Source organism: Cervus elaphus, chromosome 9 (assembly GCF_910594005.1).
Source record: "Cervus elaphus chromosome 9, mCerEla1.1, whole genome shotgun sequence".
NCBI lineage: Eukaryota > Metazoa > Chordata > Mammalia > Artiodactyla > Cervidae > Cervus > Cervus elaphus.
In genome coordinates this window covers 19,608,062-19,625,223 of record NC_057823.1, presented here as the reverse complement: position 1 = coordinate 19,625,223, position 17,162 = coordinate 19,608,062, and the positions used below count along the sequence as shown (strand labels likewise).

The 17,162-nt window shown below is 53.0% G+C and overlaps 1 protein-coding gene across 1 annotated transcript; it reads right to left on the bottom strand.

Moving 5' to 3' along the window:
• Nucleotides 1–7,378: 7,378 nt before the first annotated feature.
• On the bottom strand, nucleotides 7,379–17,162 carry RAB11B (RAB11B, member RAS oncogene family). The gene is made up of 5 exons (XM_043911735.1): nucleotides 16,981–17,162; nucleotides 10,383–10,578; nucleotides 9,389–9,582; nucleotides 8,943–9,023; nucleotides 7,379–8,366 (listed from the first exon to the last, which is right to left on the bottom strand). The coding sequence occupies exons 1-5, from the start codon at nucleotides 17,018–17,020 to the stop codon at nucleotides 8,221–8,223; spliced, it is 657 nt and encodes a 218-aa protein (XP_043767670.1). The 5' UTR covers nucleotides 17,021–17,162; the 3' UTR covers nucleotides 7,379–8,220.

Here is a 17,162-nt window from a genome sequence, read left to right as displayed (position 1 = left end):
TGAGTCAGGGGCAGGAAATGTACAGGTGAACATGGCACATCTTTAAATACCAGAAAGGGAGTTATCAAAGACATTACCATTGACATAATGTCAATGGGAACCAATGAGAAGTTTCCACTGGCCACAAATTAGACAATTTCACCCTCAATAAAGATAATGATTACAGATCAAAACGAAGCAAATGTTCAACTTCATGCACTTGGGTTTCTAATTTTTTAAATTTTTTTTTTGTTTTAAAAGAATGTCAAATCGATGAAAAAGTTGCAGAAATAATAATGCACAGAACTCCCATAAAACTTTTGCCCAGATTCCCCAATTGTTAATGTTTCTGAATCCTCTGAGTGTAAAATAGATGTATGGTGTCTCATTAGCCCTTAATGCTTCAGTGTTTATTTCTTTTTAAAAATTAATTATTTTGGGGCATGCTCTGTCTCTGTACTCAAGCTTTCTCTGGCTGGGGCAAGCAGGAGCTATTCTCTAGTTGTCGTGCACCAGCTTCTCATGGCAGTGGCTTCTTTTGAAGTGGAGCACAGGCTCGGGACTCAGGGGCTTTGATAGTTGCAGCACACAGGCACAGCAGTTGTGGCTTCGTTGTCCCTTTGACAAGTGGTTGTCGAAGGTTTAGTTGTCCCTTCGAGAGTGGTATCTTCCCAGACGGGGGATGGAACTCATGTCCCCTGCATTGGCAGGTGGACTCTTCACCACTGGACCACCAAGGAAGTCCCAGGGCTTATTTCTTAAGTAAAGTACATTCTTCCACATAATTATAGTATTATCTTCAAAATCAGAAAATTAATATTGATCCAGTATCACTGGGTAGTTCCCAAATCCCATTCAAAGTTTCAATAACATTCTTTAAAGCTCCAGACTCCATTCTAGGATCACCTGTTATATTTTGCTGTATAATTCAGTCTCCTGCAGTCTGGAACAATTCCTCATTCTTTCCTTGTCTTTCATGACCTTGATATTTTTTTTTAATGTGTGTCCATTTATTGATTGCTGGGAATACAGCTTATTGAGAATACATTGACATGTATTCGAGGGTAGAAATTAACCAAACCTGAAAGGAAGCCATTCAATAAGCCTGAGAGTTAATAAGGTAGGAGAGATTAGATCTAAAGACACAGTGTGTGGGTTGACTCCAACAACCACGGAGGGTTGTCCTTAAGATGCCAGCTGCAAATACTTTGGGAACTTCTCTGTTCTGAATTACTCTGGAACTACCAGGAAAGAGAGAAGATCACCCTGCCTCTTTAGTTTAAACTGATGCAAGAAAGCAAGCTGTTCACTGATGTGCCAAATAACAAAAAACTTGCTCACTTTGAACTGCTTAAGGCAATTCCATTTTTACAAATTCTTCCACACCAATTTGTATGCTTTAGAGTTATAAGCAGCTATGAGATTTAGGAAAGAATCACAACTGATGCAAAAGACTGTAGTCATATCATTCCCGTATCTGCTGATTTATGCTCTAATACTAGCAGATTTTTACAGCATACTGTCAATTTTTCCCCAAGGTGTTGAACTCATTGATATGATAAAGTGATATAAATTAAAAGAATTCCGGTTAACTTAAAAGGACAGACAGATTAAATTACTGGACTGTCTCAGATCATAATTTAAAATTATTTAGTGATATATGTGGTATATATGACATAAAGATTGTAATCTAAAGGTGGATAAAGCGCTGAGACATACTCCTCACTTCAGAGCTACATGCCACAGAGTTTCTCCCAAACTTTTTAATAGGTATTTTTTTTTCTTAAAATGATAACATCAATGTTACTTGATATTCCAAATGGTTTGAACTGTTTTCTGTGGTAGCAGGAATGGAAAAGAGGAAACAGAAACAGACATACGCCAGTGGAATAAAAAAAAAAGGCGGGGGGAAGATTTTGGCTTTTTTTTTTTTTTTAAGAGGCAGTCTGTTCCTTCCATGAACTGTGTTCTTTTTCCTTAAAGCTCTGGGGGCGGCGGGGGGATCCGGTCATGGCTTGCAGCACTGAACTAACCGAGGATACAAGCACACATCTTGGATGTGGTATCTGTCCAGAATCCAATGACCTTGATATTGTTAAAGATTACTGGCTAGTTATTTTGTAGAAAGCCTCTCAACTTACGTTTCTCTAATATTTCCTCATGACTCACACATTAGGGACAGAAACCACCAAAGTGATGCTGTGATCCCTGTGCATGTATCAGGAGGCAGAGAATGTTGCATACACACAGAGACATATATAAATTCTTTTTCATATTCTTTTCCCTTATAGGTTATTACAAAATATTGAGTAGAGCTCCCTGTACTACACAGTAAATTATCCTTTGTTTATCTATTTTATATATGAAGTGGAGTGAGTGAAGTGTAAGTCGCTCAGTCGTGTCTGACTCTTTTCAATCCCATGAACTATACTGTCCATGGAATTCTCCCGGCCAGAATACTGGAGTGGGTAGCTGTTCCCTTCCCCCAGGGATCTTCCCAACCCAGGGATTGAATCCAGGTCTCCTGCATTGCAGGCAGATTCTTTACCAGTTGAGCCACCAGGGAAGCCTAGTAGTGTGTATATGTTAATTGCAACCTTTCAATTTATCCCTCCCCTCAACCCACCAGTCACTTTTGAAGGCTACTTGGGAACCAACTCAAAATCTTAAAAATTATGAAACTTGAAAATTGACAAGCAAATAGAGAATTGATTATTTACACTGGCTTATACCATCTGTAGGGTTTCCCAAATGGCACTAAGAACCTGCCTGCCTTTGATGCCTGGGTCGGGAAGATGCCCTGGAGGAGGAAATGGTAACCCACTCCAGTATCCTTGCTGAAGAATTCCATGGACAGAGGAGCCTAGTGGGCTACTGTCCATAAGGTCACAAAGAGTCAGACACGGCTGAAGCATCTTAGCACAAACACACACATACCATCTGTACCTCCAGGTAACCACATAGATGAAGGGAAATTTCTCTTTCCATATGTATTTCAAAAGTAAATGAAGAATAGGAAGGGGATGTATGTATCCCCTTATAGCTTATTCACATTGTTGAACAGAAGAAACTTTACAAACAGCATTGCAAGCATTAAGAATAAGAATAATTTTTCTCCAATAAGAAAAATAAATAAAATAAAAATGAAAAAGGAAATACTTTTAGAAAAAAGAGTAAATGCAGAAGGGTAGGATTTGAAAATATACAATAGTATCAGTTTGTAACTCTTAACAGATTATGAATCTAGGTGATGCCTCTCAGCAGCTGCTACCTCCATGAATGAGAAACGCACTGACATCACCTGCCTCCTCAGGTTATGTACACAATATTACCTATGAAGTGTCCACTCTTAAATCCGATCAACCTCTAGATCTAACTATTCATCTACTCGTTGGAAGGATTGATGCTGAAGCTGAAGTTCCAATACTTTGGCTATCTGATGGGAAGGGTCGACTCATTGGAAAAGACCCTGACATTGGGAAAGACTGAAGGCAGGAGGAGAAGGGGGCGACAGAGGGTGAGTTGGTTAGATAGCACAATTGACCCAATGGACATGAATGTGAGCAAACTCCAGGAGATGGTGGACAGAGAAATCTGGCAAGCAGTCCACGGAGTTACAAAGAGCCAGACACCACTTGCCACTGAACATTCATCTACAGGAAATTTGGGGGACAATGGGACACATCAAATGCCACCCTGTGTCCATAGAGACAGAAAGCAGATTAATGATTGCCCGGGGCTGAGGGATGGAGAACAGTTCTTAAGTGGTGAATTTTATGTCATGAGAATTTTGCCTAGAATTTTTAAAAAGCAAAAAGAAAGACATTCTAGGGATGCCATAAACAAAATTCAGACTAAGAAACTATAATACAAATGACCTGTTTATTTAACAGAAAAAAAGGGGGGATAAATTGGGAGATTTGGATTGACATACAGTACTATACATAAAATAGGTAATAAGAACCTACTGTATAGCGCAGGAAACTCTACTCAATACTCTGTAATGACCTATATGAGAGAAGAATGTAAAACAGGGTGGATATATGTTGTATGTGTATCATAACTGGCTCACCTTACTGCACAGCAAAAACTAACACAATATTGTAAACCAACTGTACTCCAATAAAAATTTTAAAAATAGGGACTTCCCTGGTGGACCAGTGCAGAGGATACAGGTTTGATCCCTGGTCCGGGAAGATCCCAGGTGCCCTGGAGCAACGAAGCCTATGCGCCACAACTGCTGGGCCTGCCTGCTGCAACTACTGAAGCCCATGCACTTAGAACCTGGGCTCCACAAGAGAAACCCCTGATCACTACAACTAGAGAAAAATCTGTGCACAGCAACAAGACCCAGTGCAGACCAAAGCAAATATATGAAATTTAAAAATTAAAAAAAAATAGAAAATAAACATTGTAAAGGCAAAAAAGAAAAAAAAGGCAAGAAAACAGAGGGATCAGAGGGGGAGAATGTGTACGTTAAAAGAGATCAAAGAGACGAGTCAACTAGTTGGAGCCAGTGGACTGTGAGTCAAATAAATCATCAACAAATTATAAGATCAGGAAAAGTAAACACTAGCTCTTTGATGATATTAGGGACTGCTCATTTCTTTAGGTGGGATGATGGTATTGAGGTGATATGTTCAAAAGCCTGTATTTTAGATAAACATACAGAAATATTGATAGCTAGAGCATGTTGGGGATTTGCAAACAGGAGATTAGGGTGAAATTAGGTGGGTTGAAATTGGGTGATGGGCTGATGGGGATTCATTAAACTAGTCTGTCCACTTTTATATGTGTTAAATTTTTCCATAATTTTTTTAATTTTGGTATGCTTCTTCCCAGCCTTTAATCTGGGCATCTTCTCCATTTATTAGGGCTTTCTGGCTTGTGGTAGACACTCACTAAACTGGGTAAAGCCCCACAGCTTGGTGGCTACAAACCCAGCTCCAAAGTTGAAATCTGCTCACTTCTTACTAATCGTGGGACCCTTGGGGTGTCACTCACTTCTGTTCCCCATCTCTAAATTGGGGCTATTAAGTTATGCCTACCTCCTAGGACTGCTGTAAATAGTATATAAATGACATGTAAAAGACTTATTTTTTTGTGTGGCATCATGTTCTTTTATGTATCAGTTTATTTAGGTTAACACAATGCCACAAAAAATTAAACAGAATTACCATGTGATTCAGCAATTTCACTTCCGGGTATATGTGTGTGGGTGTGTCTGTGTGTGTGTGTGTCTGTGTGTGTGAGTCACTCAGTCATGCTTGACTCTTTGCAACCCCATGGACTGTACCTGCCAGGCTTCTCTGTCCCTGAGATTTTCCAGGCAAGAATACTGGAGTGGGTAGCCATTTCCTTCTTCAGTGGATCCTCCCAACCCAGAAATCCAACCCAGGTCTCCCACACTGCAGACAGATTCTTTAACATCTGAACCACCAGGGAACTTCTCTGGATATGTATTCAAAAGAAATGAAAGCCGGAACTCAGATATTTGTACCATCGTGTTCATAGCAGCATGATCCACAAGTGCCAGAAGATGGAAGCAACCCAAGTGCCCATCCACAGATGAATGGATGCACAAGAAATGGAATATCTATACAATGGAATATTATTCAGCCTTAAACAGGAAGGACAGTGTGACGCCTCTACAACGTGGAGGAGCCTTGAGGATGTGATGCTCACTTAAAAGAGCCCATCACAAATATGGATTCCACTTATAGGAGGTCCCTAGAGGAGTTAATTTCACAGAGACAGAAAGTTGAATGGTGGCTGACAGGGGCTGGAGGAGGGAGAATGAGGAGTTAGTGTTTAGTGGAGACAGAGTCTGAGTTTTGTAGGGTGAAGAGTCCTGGAGATGGATGGTGGTGATGGTTGGACAATATGATACTTAATGTCACTGAACCATATACTTAAATAGTTAAGACGGTTTTTTTTTTTTTTTTTTAAGATGGCATGCTTTATGATATGTGTATTTTATGGTAATTATGTGTATTTTACCATTAAAAAAAAAAGACTTAAGAACAGTGCCTGGCACAGAGAGAAAACACTGTGCTTATTAAATCACTGAAGAGTAACCAAAACAGCATTGCAGGACTGTGACCCCCCCAAGGCCACAGGGACACATATTCTTGTTCTCAGGTATGTGCCCCAGGCCTGGGTAATCACAGAGGCTCCAGAAAGACTTGATTTTGGGGGGGGGGGGGGGCGGTTAGGGACGCTGCTTGCAAGGCAGTATCTTAGTTCCCTGACTAGGAATCGAATCTGTGCCCCCCTGCAGTGGAAGCAAGGAATCCTAACCACTGTACTGCCGGGGAATTCCCAGGTTTCACCTTCTGACCGCCGGACACCCTTCTGGTGCCTCATCACTACCTGGCCCTCCTGAGCCCTCCTTACACCATCCATCCTCTCCACGCCCTGCCCTGTCCAAACCCAGGGGAGTCAGCACCCCCAGGGGCTGTGTGTTCGGCCCTGGAGTGTACAGTCCCACAGGACCCCCAGTTCTCTCACTGGCCTTGGCCCCCTGGACCACACACCCTGACTCCACCTGTCCTGTCAGAACACCCCTGCGGCTCTGGGCTCTGAGCTCTTCCAGGAGAGATGTGTCAGGGTCTGTCCATCCCTCCTGGCAGGGCAGCCAGAGCCTGGAGGGCGTGCCACCCCCACCCCCACTCTGGTGGCTCTCCTAGGGCCCAAGGGCACATCTGGCTTCTGCCAGAGGCTGGAGCTTCTAGAAGAGCTGAGGCACTCAGGTGATGGGGTGGGGGACACGGACACAGACACAGACACACACACACACACACACGGTCTCGTGATCAGGGCGGGACAGGCCACTGCTCTGTTCCCTCCACAGTGAGAAGTGCCCCTCAGGCCAGTCCTGCCCACACGGGCCAAGGGCAGAAGCTGCGTCCTGAGGAGACCCAGAGGAGCTGTTAGCGCCCCCCGTCCCTCCTCTGTCACGGGTGTCCCCCCAGTGGTCACTCCTCAGAGGTTGGTCTAGGATGGGGTGAGCTGGGGTGGAGCTGACATCGAGCAAGGTGACAGCTGAGGAGGAGGCCAGGCGGGCGGTAGAATGTCAGCAGTGAACCCCAACCTGGGGGCTGAGAACGGGGAGCAGTGGACACAGCCCACCCCTTCACACCCTCAGGTCTTAGGGCTGGCAGTCCTAGTGCCGGGGAGTCTAACTGCCCAACCCCCAGCCTTTCCTCCCTCCCTCCCTGCCTCGGGGCGGCAGGGAGAGGGTCCACCCAAACCACACCCTCACCCACCCCAGGACCACCGTGGGCTCTGCTCTGTCGTGGGCAGGGGCTGAGCCACGGGGCGGTGGGCGCCTGCAGTGCGATTCCAGCTCAGGAGCGCCGCCTGGCGGAGAAAAAGAAGACAAAGGCGCAGCGGCAGGTTTCTGTACAGGAAGTTCGAATTATACATTTTAGTAACCGGGCGAGAGAAACGAGGCATCCGGGCAACAGTGCAGGGGCCACAGGGAGAATAAGAGATCGAGAGCTAGGGTTTGGCGTAAATCTTACAAAGTGTATAAAGAATCTGTGTTTCTCTACAATAACAAAAAACCAAAGGCTACAAGAGCGGTTGTATATACAAAACACGGAGATATTGCTTCACTTGCAAACAGGTTCCTGACCAGACGGGGAGACAAGACAGAGAGGGGGGCACGGGATGGGGTGAAGGCTGGAGAGCGCGCTGCGTGCAAAAAGGAGGGGGAGGTGGGGAGAGGGGCTTCTCCCAGCATAAATCTACAGGCAGGAGCTTGAGTCGCGCACGCGCGGGAGAGCTTGAAGGCGTGCGTGGTGCCGGCTGTGCGTGGGCGAGCAGGAGGTTGAGAGCCAAGAGTGTCCGCCTGCCCGGCCCCCGGCGCCTTGCTCGTCCGGCTGAATCAGCCGGGAGTGGGGTTCTGGGTGGGAACCCACCAGAGAGGGAGGGCGGCGATCGCTCCCCCAGGCAGCGGTGGAAAACTGGAGGAGCCTGCTGCTCATCCTCCTGGCCTCTGGCCCGCGCCCTTCCCCCTACCACCCTCCCCGCCCCGCAGAGATGAGAGGCCCACTGGAACCCAAGGAGAGCAGGTGCAGCAGCCAGGGGCTCCCAGCTTTCCTTGGTTTGGTTCTTCGTGCGGAGCTCGAGGGGAGGGCGGGAGCCAGTCACAGAGGGGCGGGAGGGTGGGGACGGGGCAGTGAGGGGGGCGGAGGGCCGGGACGTGCACGCACGCTCGGAACAGGCGCGGGGCGGTCACAGGTTCTGGCAGCACTGCAGCTTGTTGGGTTTCTGTCCGTCGGTGGTGGGCGGCACGCTGATGTCCACAACGTTGTTTCCGGGGGACTCGTCGTGTGCTGCGCGGTCCGCAATCTGCTTCTGTGACACGATGCGATAGATCTCTACGGGGTGGGGGGAGGGAAGCACCGGGTGAGGCCGCAGTACTCTTCTGGATGTCCCTTCCTCCAGGCAGCCCTCCCAGATGCTGAGTTGAAATCCCTCCCAAAGGCTTCCACTGTGCCCTGGGCGCCCCCTAATGGGCTCCCGGAGGTTCCCCCAATCCCCAAGGCTAGCTGTGTACCCGGGAACAGAAGGACCCACACTTGTCTGCAGATGTACCTCCCAGCCAGGGCCACTCGGTTCTGTAAGATCAGAGGCCTTCTTTTCCAAAGGAGAAATTTCGAGAAGCCTGGGGGCTCCAAGTCCCTGAGGCCACATGCCTCCCCAACTGCCCCTGCAGGCTGTTATCTAGTGAAGCTACCCAGGGCCCACTTGCAGGAGGGTCCCTGCGTTCTGAGTGACACATGGGTGGGACCTGGCCTCATGCTGTGGAGCAGGCCCTGTATGTCCCCATGTCCAGACTGAACAGTGGTTTTCACGAAAGAAGGTTTGGGGGCTGTGCTCTGGAGCATGTGACCAGGGTGGCTGGGGCCCTGCCTAGGCCCACCCTCTGGGACCCCAGCTGGGCCTGTGACCACCTGTGAGGATGTTCTTGAACGCTTCCTCCACGTTGGTGGAATCCAGGGCTGAGGTCTCAATGAAGGACAAGTTGTTCTTTTCTGGAAGAGAGGATATGGCCCAGGTGAGTCAGCTGGTGGGGGTGGGGTAGGGGGCACCCTACCCTCTTCTAGGGACCCTGCCTACCTGCCCACTCACCTGGCCCAGGAGATGAAGGTCGGGGGCCAAAGGGGTAGGACAGGATACTTACTCTCAGGGAGGGGAGGCTGGCTCTGTGGCCACAGGCACAGAAGACACACCCAGTGTGGGCCAACTGCCTTGCCTGCCTTCCAGATGCTTCTCTGACGCCTCAGTCAGAGTCCGGCTTTCAGGAGCATGGCCCCTTGAGGCCCTGGCCAGAGTGGATGACCCAGAGTGACCCCCCCAGCCGCCATCTGGCCACCCCTCAGGTCTGGCGGGCACTTGCCTGCGAAGGCGCGGGCCTCGTCGGTGGGCACAGCCCGCAGGTGGCGCAGGTCGCTCTTGTTGCCCACCAGCATGATGACGATGTTGCTGTCCGCGTGGTCCCGCAGCTCCTTCAGCCAGCGCTCCACGTTCTCGTACGTCAGGTGCTTGGCGATGTCATACACCAGCAGGGCGCCCACTGCGCCACGGTAGTACCTGTGAGGATGAAGGGGCGCGGCCAGGCGCGAGCTGAGCCAGTGCCCGAGGGGGCTTCCCAGGCTCCATGGGCAGCGGCTCCTTAGCCTGAGGGGTGACCTACGTGGCCTCGAGAGAGGGGTGCATGTCCTGACGCCCCAGCTCCACCCCCCAGATTCAACTTAGGAATGGGGAGGCCTGAGGAGGGAGCTGGGGGTCTGGGGTCAGAAGACACTCCTGGGGTCAGCCACTAAAAGGAGAAGACCACCACATGGAAAGGGAAGATGCTCTAGTGCCCACTGTGGCCGGTCCTGTCCAGGGCACCAAGGAGACGGATGGACAGGCATTCAGTCTGAGAGATCAAGAAGAGGGGGACCCGGCCTCAGTGAAAGGAATCCAGGAGGCAGCAAGTGGCTGATGGGAGTTGGAAGGGTCAGGGAAGAGGCAGCCCGAGGGGGTCATGATGGCTGGGTGGCCACCGGGAGGCCAGGATGGAGTGGGGCCTGGTGTGAGCACCGATGGCGGGCTGGCGGGCTGAGCAGACAGGCTGGGGAGCAGGCAGAGGAGAGTGGCTCAGGCCAAGACTGACGATGACAGCCTCCACCGTGCAGCCAGTGCCCAGCGACACGGCAATACCTCAACAAGACCTGGGGTCAGAGGGGCTGTGGGGCGTGCCCACCTGGGGGTCACAGCATGGCCAAGACTGGGCACCAGCCTTCTAGCAGGTCCCACAGCTCCCAGGGATCTTGCCCCTCCACCCTGCGCCTCCTGCTCTCAGGGTTGTGTTCACGATCCCCCTCTCCCCTGGCCCCACTGCTCACGCCGAGGTGATGGCGCGGTAGCGCTCCTGGCCAGCAGTGTCCCAGATCTGCGCCTTGATGGTCTTGCCGTCCACCTGGATGCTGCGGGTGGCGAATTCCACGCCGATGGTGCTCTTGCTCTCCAGGTTGAACTCGTTGCGGGTGAAGCGGGACAGCAGGTTGCTCTTCCCCACGCCCGAGTCCCCGATGAGCACCACTGGGGGGAGGGGTGGGGAGGGGCCTGAGTGAGGCTCCCTGGGCCAGAAGTGGGCAGTGCCCCAGAGCCAAGACCCCACATGCTGCCCACATCCACCCACAGGGCCTGCACAGCGGCCCCCAGGGTGCTGCAGACCCATGGCAGAGTCAGACGGAGGAGAGTCAATGCTGTCCTGGGCCCCTCGCCCAAGGTACGGCATGAACAGGGTCCTTCAGAGCAGGGCTGCCCAGGGGACCCAGGCACTATGCAGAAGGCAGCCTGGGGAGTCGCAAACCTCGATGGTCCCAAACCCCAAGCTTCCCTGGTGACCTGGGAAGTCAGGGCATACCTGAGAAAGCCTCAGGACTGGTGACCTCGGCAGGTCACGTAACCTCTCTGGGCTGCCTTTTCCACAGGAAGACAGTAACAGGAGCACCTCAGGGAGAGGGTCACGGGAATGCCTGGGATCAGAACTCAGCCAACATCTCGTACCCTGGGACAGGCTGGCGGGGGAGGGGGCCAGAGCACCCTGCAGGCACGCCGGAACAAGAGCCTGCCTGAGCCTGAGGGCAGAGCAAGGCAGAAATCGCGGAGTCTCTCCCCACTCTTCCCTTTATCGTGCTTCCTGTCCCCACCTGTGGAAGCACTGCCTCTGGGGGCCCAGCCGCTCCAGGCTCTGGGGTGGAAAGGCCAGGAGGGGCTGCGCTCAGACCCAGAATACAGTCCCGGGGAGTCGTGTCAGTGAGTTCAGTGTGCGTGCAGTGCAGAAGACGCAGCGTCTCTTTCTAGATGCTCCAGTTGGAAACCACAGGGACGCCCAAGCGTTGGTCTTAGGCTCTGGCACCCCAGGGGCTGCGGACATGGTCGCTCAAGACCCCAGCGAAAAGTTTTTCCTTGATGAGAAATTTTATGTGTGTGTGCCATGATTCCTGCTGCTTCTTACCGCTTCGCGGCTCCACGACCCCAGACAGGCGCTCCTATGTTTAGTCTCAGCTTCGACGAACTGGCTGTTTTCCTCTAAGCCGCCAGAGGGCGCCTGTGAGCACCCGGAGTGGGTTCCCCCCAGCTTCCACCCGCTCATAGGGCTCCCACCTCCAAAGTCCGGAGCCCACAGGGCCCTGCATGACCTGCTCCGTCCCCTCCCTGCCCTCACCTCCCCTCTTTTTCCCCCTCATTCACTCTGTTCCAGACACGTGGGCCTCCTCATGATACTACCCTTTACCTGGAAGGTTCTTCCCCAGGTACCCACCTGGTTCCTGCTCTCATTTCCTCTGTGTGGCCCCTCAGGTGGCACTTGATCAAGGAGGCCAACCCCTGCCATTCTCTTAAAACGTCACTCCCCAGTCCCCTTCCCTGCCTTTCCTCCATAGCTTCCACCCCACCACACTCGCCAGCTTTCATTTAATGATTTTTTTGTCACTGCCTTGAGGATAGCCACCTTGGACAATCTGGTTTCCTGTTGTATCCCCAGGACCGGGTGTGGTGCCGGGGTACAGGACACACCTGATTAATACCTATTGGATGAACAAATGCCAAAGGGGCTGGCAGAGCTTCCCAGGCCCACCTCTCCCCCACTGGGAGATGCCCAGGTCACCATCCTTGGGCTATAAGGAAGGAAGGTTAGGCCAGGCAGCTCCCAGGTCTCAGTACCCTCTCTGAACTGGCCACATCAGAGCCAAGAATAACAAGAACAATAAGAATGTTCTGTGCTAAGAAAGCTCTTGATGTGCCATCACCTCATAGATACATCACATGACCCATTTTACAGATGAGAAACTGAGGTGCAGACAGAGGCCGCTACTTACATGGGGCCATCCAGTTGAAGAGTGGTTCAGCAGGATGTGAACCCAGGCTTCCCAAGGGGCTGAGCTCAGGGGTCTGGGTTTAGCCTTCTCCTCTCCCACCATCTGGGGTATCCTGACCTCCTAGCATAGCTGGCGAACTCCTATTCATCCTTCAAAACCCCTGGGTTCAGGCACCTCCTCTCCTCTCAAACTACCACGTGGCCAAGCCACCGATGACAATGCCAGTGTCCTCTCCTCATACCGTGGGCACTGGACACAAGAATGCCAAACTGACTTCAGAGAATGGTGGATGGAGGTCAGTGACCATGGGCCTGAGGGCCAAGGGCTCCTAGCCAGGCCAGGGGGGCCACTGTCCACACCCCCAACCCCTGACCTCCTTCCCAAAGCCAGGAAGGTTTGCACACAGTTCTCATGTCCTCAGGAACAGAACAGGAAGTGAGGAGGAAGAAGGTCCCTTTGGGTCCGGCCCTGTATTCCCCCTACCCTCTCTCTGTCTTCCCAGCCCTGTCCATCTGTCCAGCCTGGGGGCCCCATTTGCCACATGGGGTCTGCTCTGGCCCAGCCAACAATCTCTTGAGCCCCCAGGCCAGGCCCAGCCCTAAGGGCCTTGTTATGGAGTTTGCAGGGCCACCCCAGGGACAGATGCTCACATGGTCATGTACAGCTGGGGACGCTTAACCCAGAGTGACCAAGTCCCCTGGCCCAAGGTCATGCAGTGAGAACAGTGGAGGCCAGAGCCACACAAGGGCCACCAGCCACAGCCCAGACAAATGGCGGGAAGGCAAGGCTGCCCCCTAGGTCCCTGGCACACAGTGCCCAGTGCAGAACTGGCTGGTGGGGCAGTGGCCAGGCCAGTCCTGTGTGCAGGCTGTGGAATGAGGATGGCATTGTCCAAAATACAAGTCATCTGTTGTCTCAGGGGAAGAAAGAGCCCTTGAGGACATGGCCCCCAGCATTTCCCCAGAAGTTGGTGGCATCACTGGCCGGGACATGGGCCCCTGGGGCACACCACTTGGCTGGCCAAGCAGGCAAGCACCACTGGCAAAAACAAAGAGCTGGCACCTCTTGGAAACCCTTGGTCCCCTGCCCTGGCCCAGGACAGTGCAGCACATCTAGAGTCCAGCTTCTGACACTCAGGCCATTGAATGGCTATCAGGGGCGCTGCCCCCACCCCCCGTCCGCTCCAGGCTGATCAGGGGTCACAGATGCTCCTCCTGGGGTCACAGATGGACCTCACTGTGGACCTCACCACCTGGTCCATCGGAGGAGAGGTCAGGGGCACCCGTGGGGGACTGACGGGCAGGCTGGGGAAATGGCCCTTGGTTGAAAAGGATAAAATGTTAGCAGGATAAAAGTGAGGATCTATAATTAGATACAAGTAAACAAACTCACTTCTGTGGGTGGGAGGGATGAGCCCAGAGGAAAAGGAGAAGCACATGGGAAAATCCGCGGGGGGATCTGTTGGCCTTGACCAGGAGGTCAGGGGAGCCAACCTGTGATGTGGCTGCCAGAAAACCACATTGGTGCTGGGAGGGCTGGGCAGAGGGCAGCCAGTGTCCCGAGTGAGCGGTGTGGCCCCTCCGTGCCCAGGGCAGGGCCAGGAAAAGGTGACTGAAGCCTGGGGGAGGCTGGGCACAGGATGGGGGATAGGAGGATCACAAACCCCTCCACTTGGGAAGGGCTCCCCCTACCAGGCGGCAGGGCTAGGGAGCTGTGTGGTGAGAAAGTGGATCCTTGTCAACCCCTCCGGCACAGCTGTGTCCTGGACAGCTCTTTACTGCCCAGGCCCGACCCTCTGCAGGCCATGGGGTCTCAGGAGGGCCTGTGGGGCGCAGCGTGTTCACATTTCTGTCCACTTGCCATATTTATGGCCAGTGATGCGATGGTGGCAGCTCACCTGCCTGCTGTCTTCCTTCCTTATTTCCCAGAGTCAGAATTTCCTTTTCCTATTTAACTGAGTGGATTTAAAGGCAAATATTAAAAGTTAATGGGGAGGGGGGGGCTCTTCCCTGGTGTTTCAGTGGTAAAGAATCACCTGCCAGTGCAGGAGACACAGGTTCGATCCCTGGTCCAGGATGATCCCTCATGCCACAGGGCAGCTAAGCCTGTGTGCCACAATTATTGAGCCTGGGAGCCGAAACTACTGAAGCACGCATACCCTAGAGTCTGTGGTCTGCAACGAGAGAAGCCATAGCAATGAGAAGCCCACACCACTGCAAAGAAAGTAGCCCCCGCTTGCCGCAACAAGAGAAAAGCCCGCACAGCAACGAAGACCTAGCACAGCCAAAAATAAATAATAGTAAAAAAACAATAGAGGGGTCCCTCTGACAAGGCATTAAGTGTGAAGGTGAGGATTCAGATGACCAGGCTGGGAACCGCTGACCTTGTGGGTTAGACTGTCACTTCTGACCCTGCTCGAGGTCAGCAGGGCACCTGCTGGAGCGCAGGGGGAGAGGGCAGTGGGGCGGGCGGGCACCGCCCCCTGGGGCCAGTTGTCCCTGAAGTATCTCCAGAAAGAGGACTCAGGAGATGGGTCCTGGGAAGCACACAGCCCAGTTCCAGTGCCCCTGACCCAGTAACTGTACTTCTGGGAACAGACTTCAAGGAAATAAACCAAAGGACAAAAGATGACTCCTGCAAACACTTGGAGCTAGATTATTTACAACAGCAAACGGTTGTGTTCCGAGTGGGCCTGGAGTTAGCTCTCAAGGGTGGCCAATGTCAGCCGGGGAGACCAGCTCAGCGGCACAGGACCTGGTCAAAGCCTAGGTTGGCACAGAAGGCCCTGGAAAGTCAGTGACCCCTAAACCAGCCCTGCAAATAACAAGTGAGGAAGGACCACAGAAACACTGGGAGAGGGAATTTCCCTGGTGGTCTAGTGGCTAAGACTCCATGCTCCCAATGCAAGGGGGCCAAGGTTAGTTCCTTGGTCAGGGAACTAGATCCCACGTGCCGCAACTAAGTCCCGATGCAGCCAAATAAATAAACATTTAAAAAAGAAGAGACTCTGGGAGGAATGCCCCCTGCCCTGGCCTGCCCCAGCAGTAACACATGCAGGTGGGGGCCAGTTAGCACCTGGGGAGCAGCCCCCTGGGGTAGGCTGGGTAGAGATAGGCACCATCTGCTGCAGGACTGGCATCCAGGCCACCCGTCACCCACCCTCAATGCCCTGACAGAGTGTCCATTCTCCACCTCTAAAGTGAGACCCCCCCAGGGCTCAGTCAGCACCTGAGCCAGATGCCTGCTGACCACAGAGCCTCACCTGCTGGCAACCTATGAGCTTGCAAGCAGCTCCTGGAGCCCACAATGCTGTGTGAGAGTGGCACAGGCACACCCTCTGCCCAGAAACCATTCACCATGTGGAGATCCCACTTTCTATATCCCCAAGGTCCCCAGAACCCCAGACTCAACCAGGGATGATACCACAGACACATAGTGATGGACACACTACACTCCCAGCCATGGTCAAGCTCCCCCAACGAGGCAAAGATGCCAAAGGCTGGCATGGGAAGTCGCATGGCAAGGGAGTCCCGAGTGGGCCTGGAGTTAGCTCTCAAGGATGGCCAGTGTCAGCCGGGGAGCACAGCTCAGCGGCACAGGACCTGGCCAAAGCCTAGGTTGGCACAGAAGGCCCTGGAAAGTCAGTGACCCCTAAGCCAGCCCAGCAATGGCTGCCTGACCTGCCCACGTCTTACTTGAGGCTCTTAGAGCCCTCTGTTCCCTGGCCAAGGAAGATCCTTCGGTAGGTTGGAGGAGGAGGTCTGACAACCCCACTCAGATCTGACAACCCCAGATACACTGCTTAAGTGGTCTAGGTTCAAACCCTGCTCCAGCACGTAAATTGTGCCTGTTTCCAGGGTCGTAAAGAAAAAGGCTGGATAATACAATACCGACTTCACAGGGTTGTGGCGAGGGTTTCAATGAATTCACGTGTATAAAGTGCTTAGAAAAGTGCAGGTACTTGGATAGAACTCTTAAGAGTTCTAAGAGTTAACCATCAGGTCTGGGTTTAGCACACACACTGACACCCCCACTCCAGGTGCCCCTCAACGCGTTTCCGACTCCACTTCCCAATCCAGGGTCCACTGGCCCCCAACACACACCTTGACCTCCATTGTTCGCCCCTACCATCCCAGACACCCTACAGAGGCACTGCCGCCAATCAAAACAGGCCCCTCCCACTAGGTGAGAGCACCGCCCCCATTCGCCCAGCCCATTCCTTAGACACGCCCACCATATCCTAGCACCGCCTCTAACGGCCCCGCCCCCACACGAAAGGAGCTTTCCACCCAGCCCTGCCCGCCAAATGCTGGGGCGGCCCCGCCCCTCTGAAGGCCCGCCCCTAACGGCCTCTCCCACTGCCCGGGGCCCCACCCCCTCTGGGCCCTGGCCCCGCCTCGGCGCATCCCGGGCCCCCAAGCCTCTCTGAGCAGCCGGCCTCGCATGGCCGCGCACCCTGGCCCGAACTTGACCAAGACCGGCCTGCACTGGCCTTCCCGGCTGCCTAGCCTGCCAGGCCCCAAGCTTCGGGCTCCGGCCTAGGCCCAGAGGCCTGAAGCGCAGCCTCGGCTCCTGCCTGCCGCCGCCCGCTTGCCCGTCTGTGCCCCACCGACCGCACCTTTGAATAGGTAGTCGTACTCGTCGTCCCGGGTCCCCATTGTCCTGGCGCTTCCGGCGGGATCGGCGACTCCGCAGCCCCACCACAAACACCCGACGGGGGCGGAGCCGGCGCCGCGCAGAGCGGCGGCCGAATGGCCAATCAGCGGTGGGTGGTATAGAGACCGGCACCCAGGACAGCCA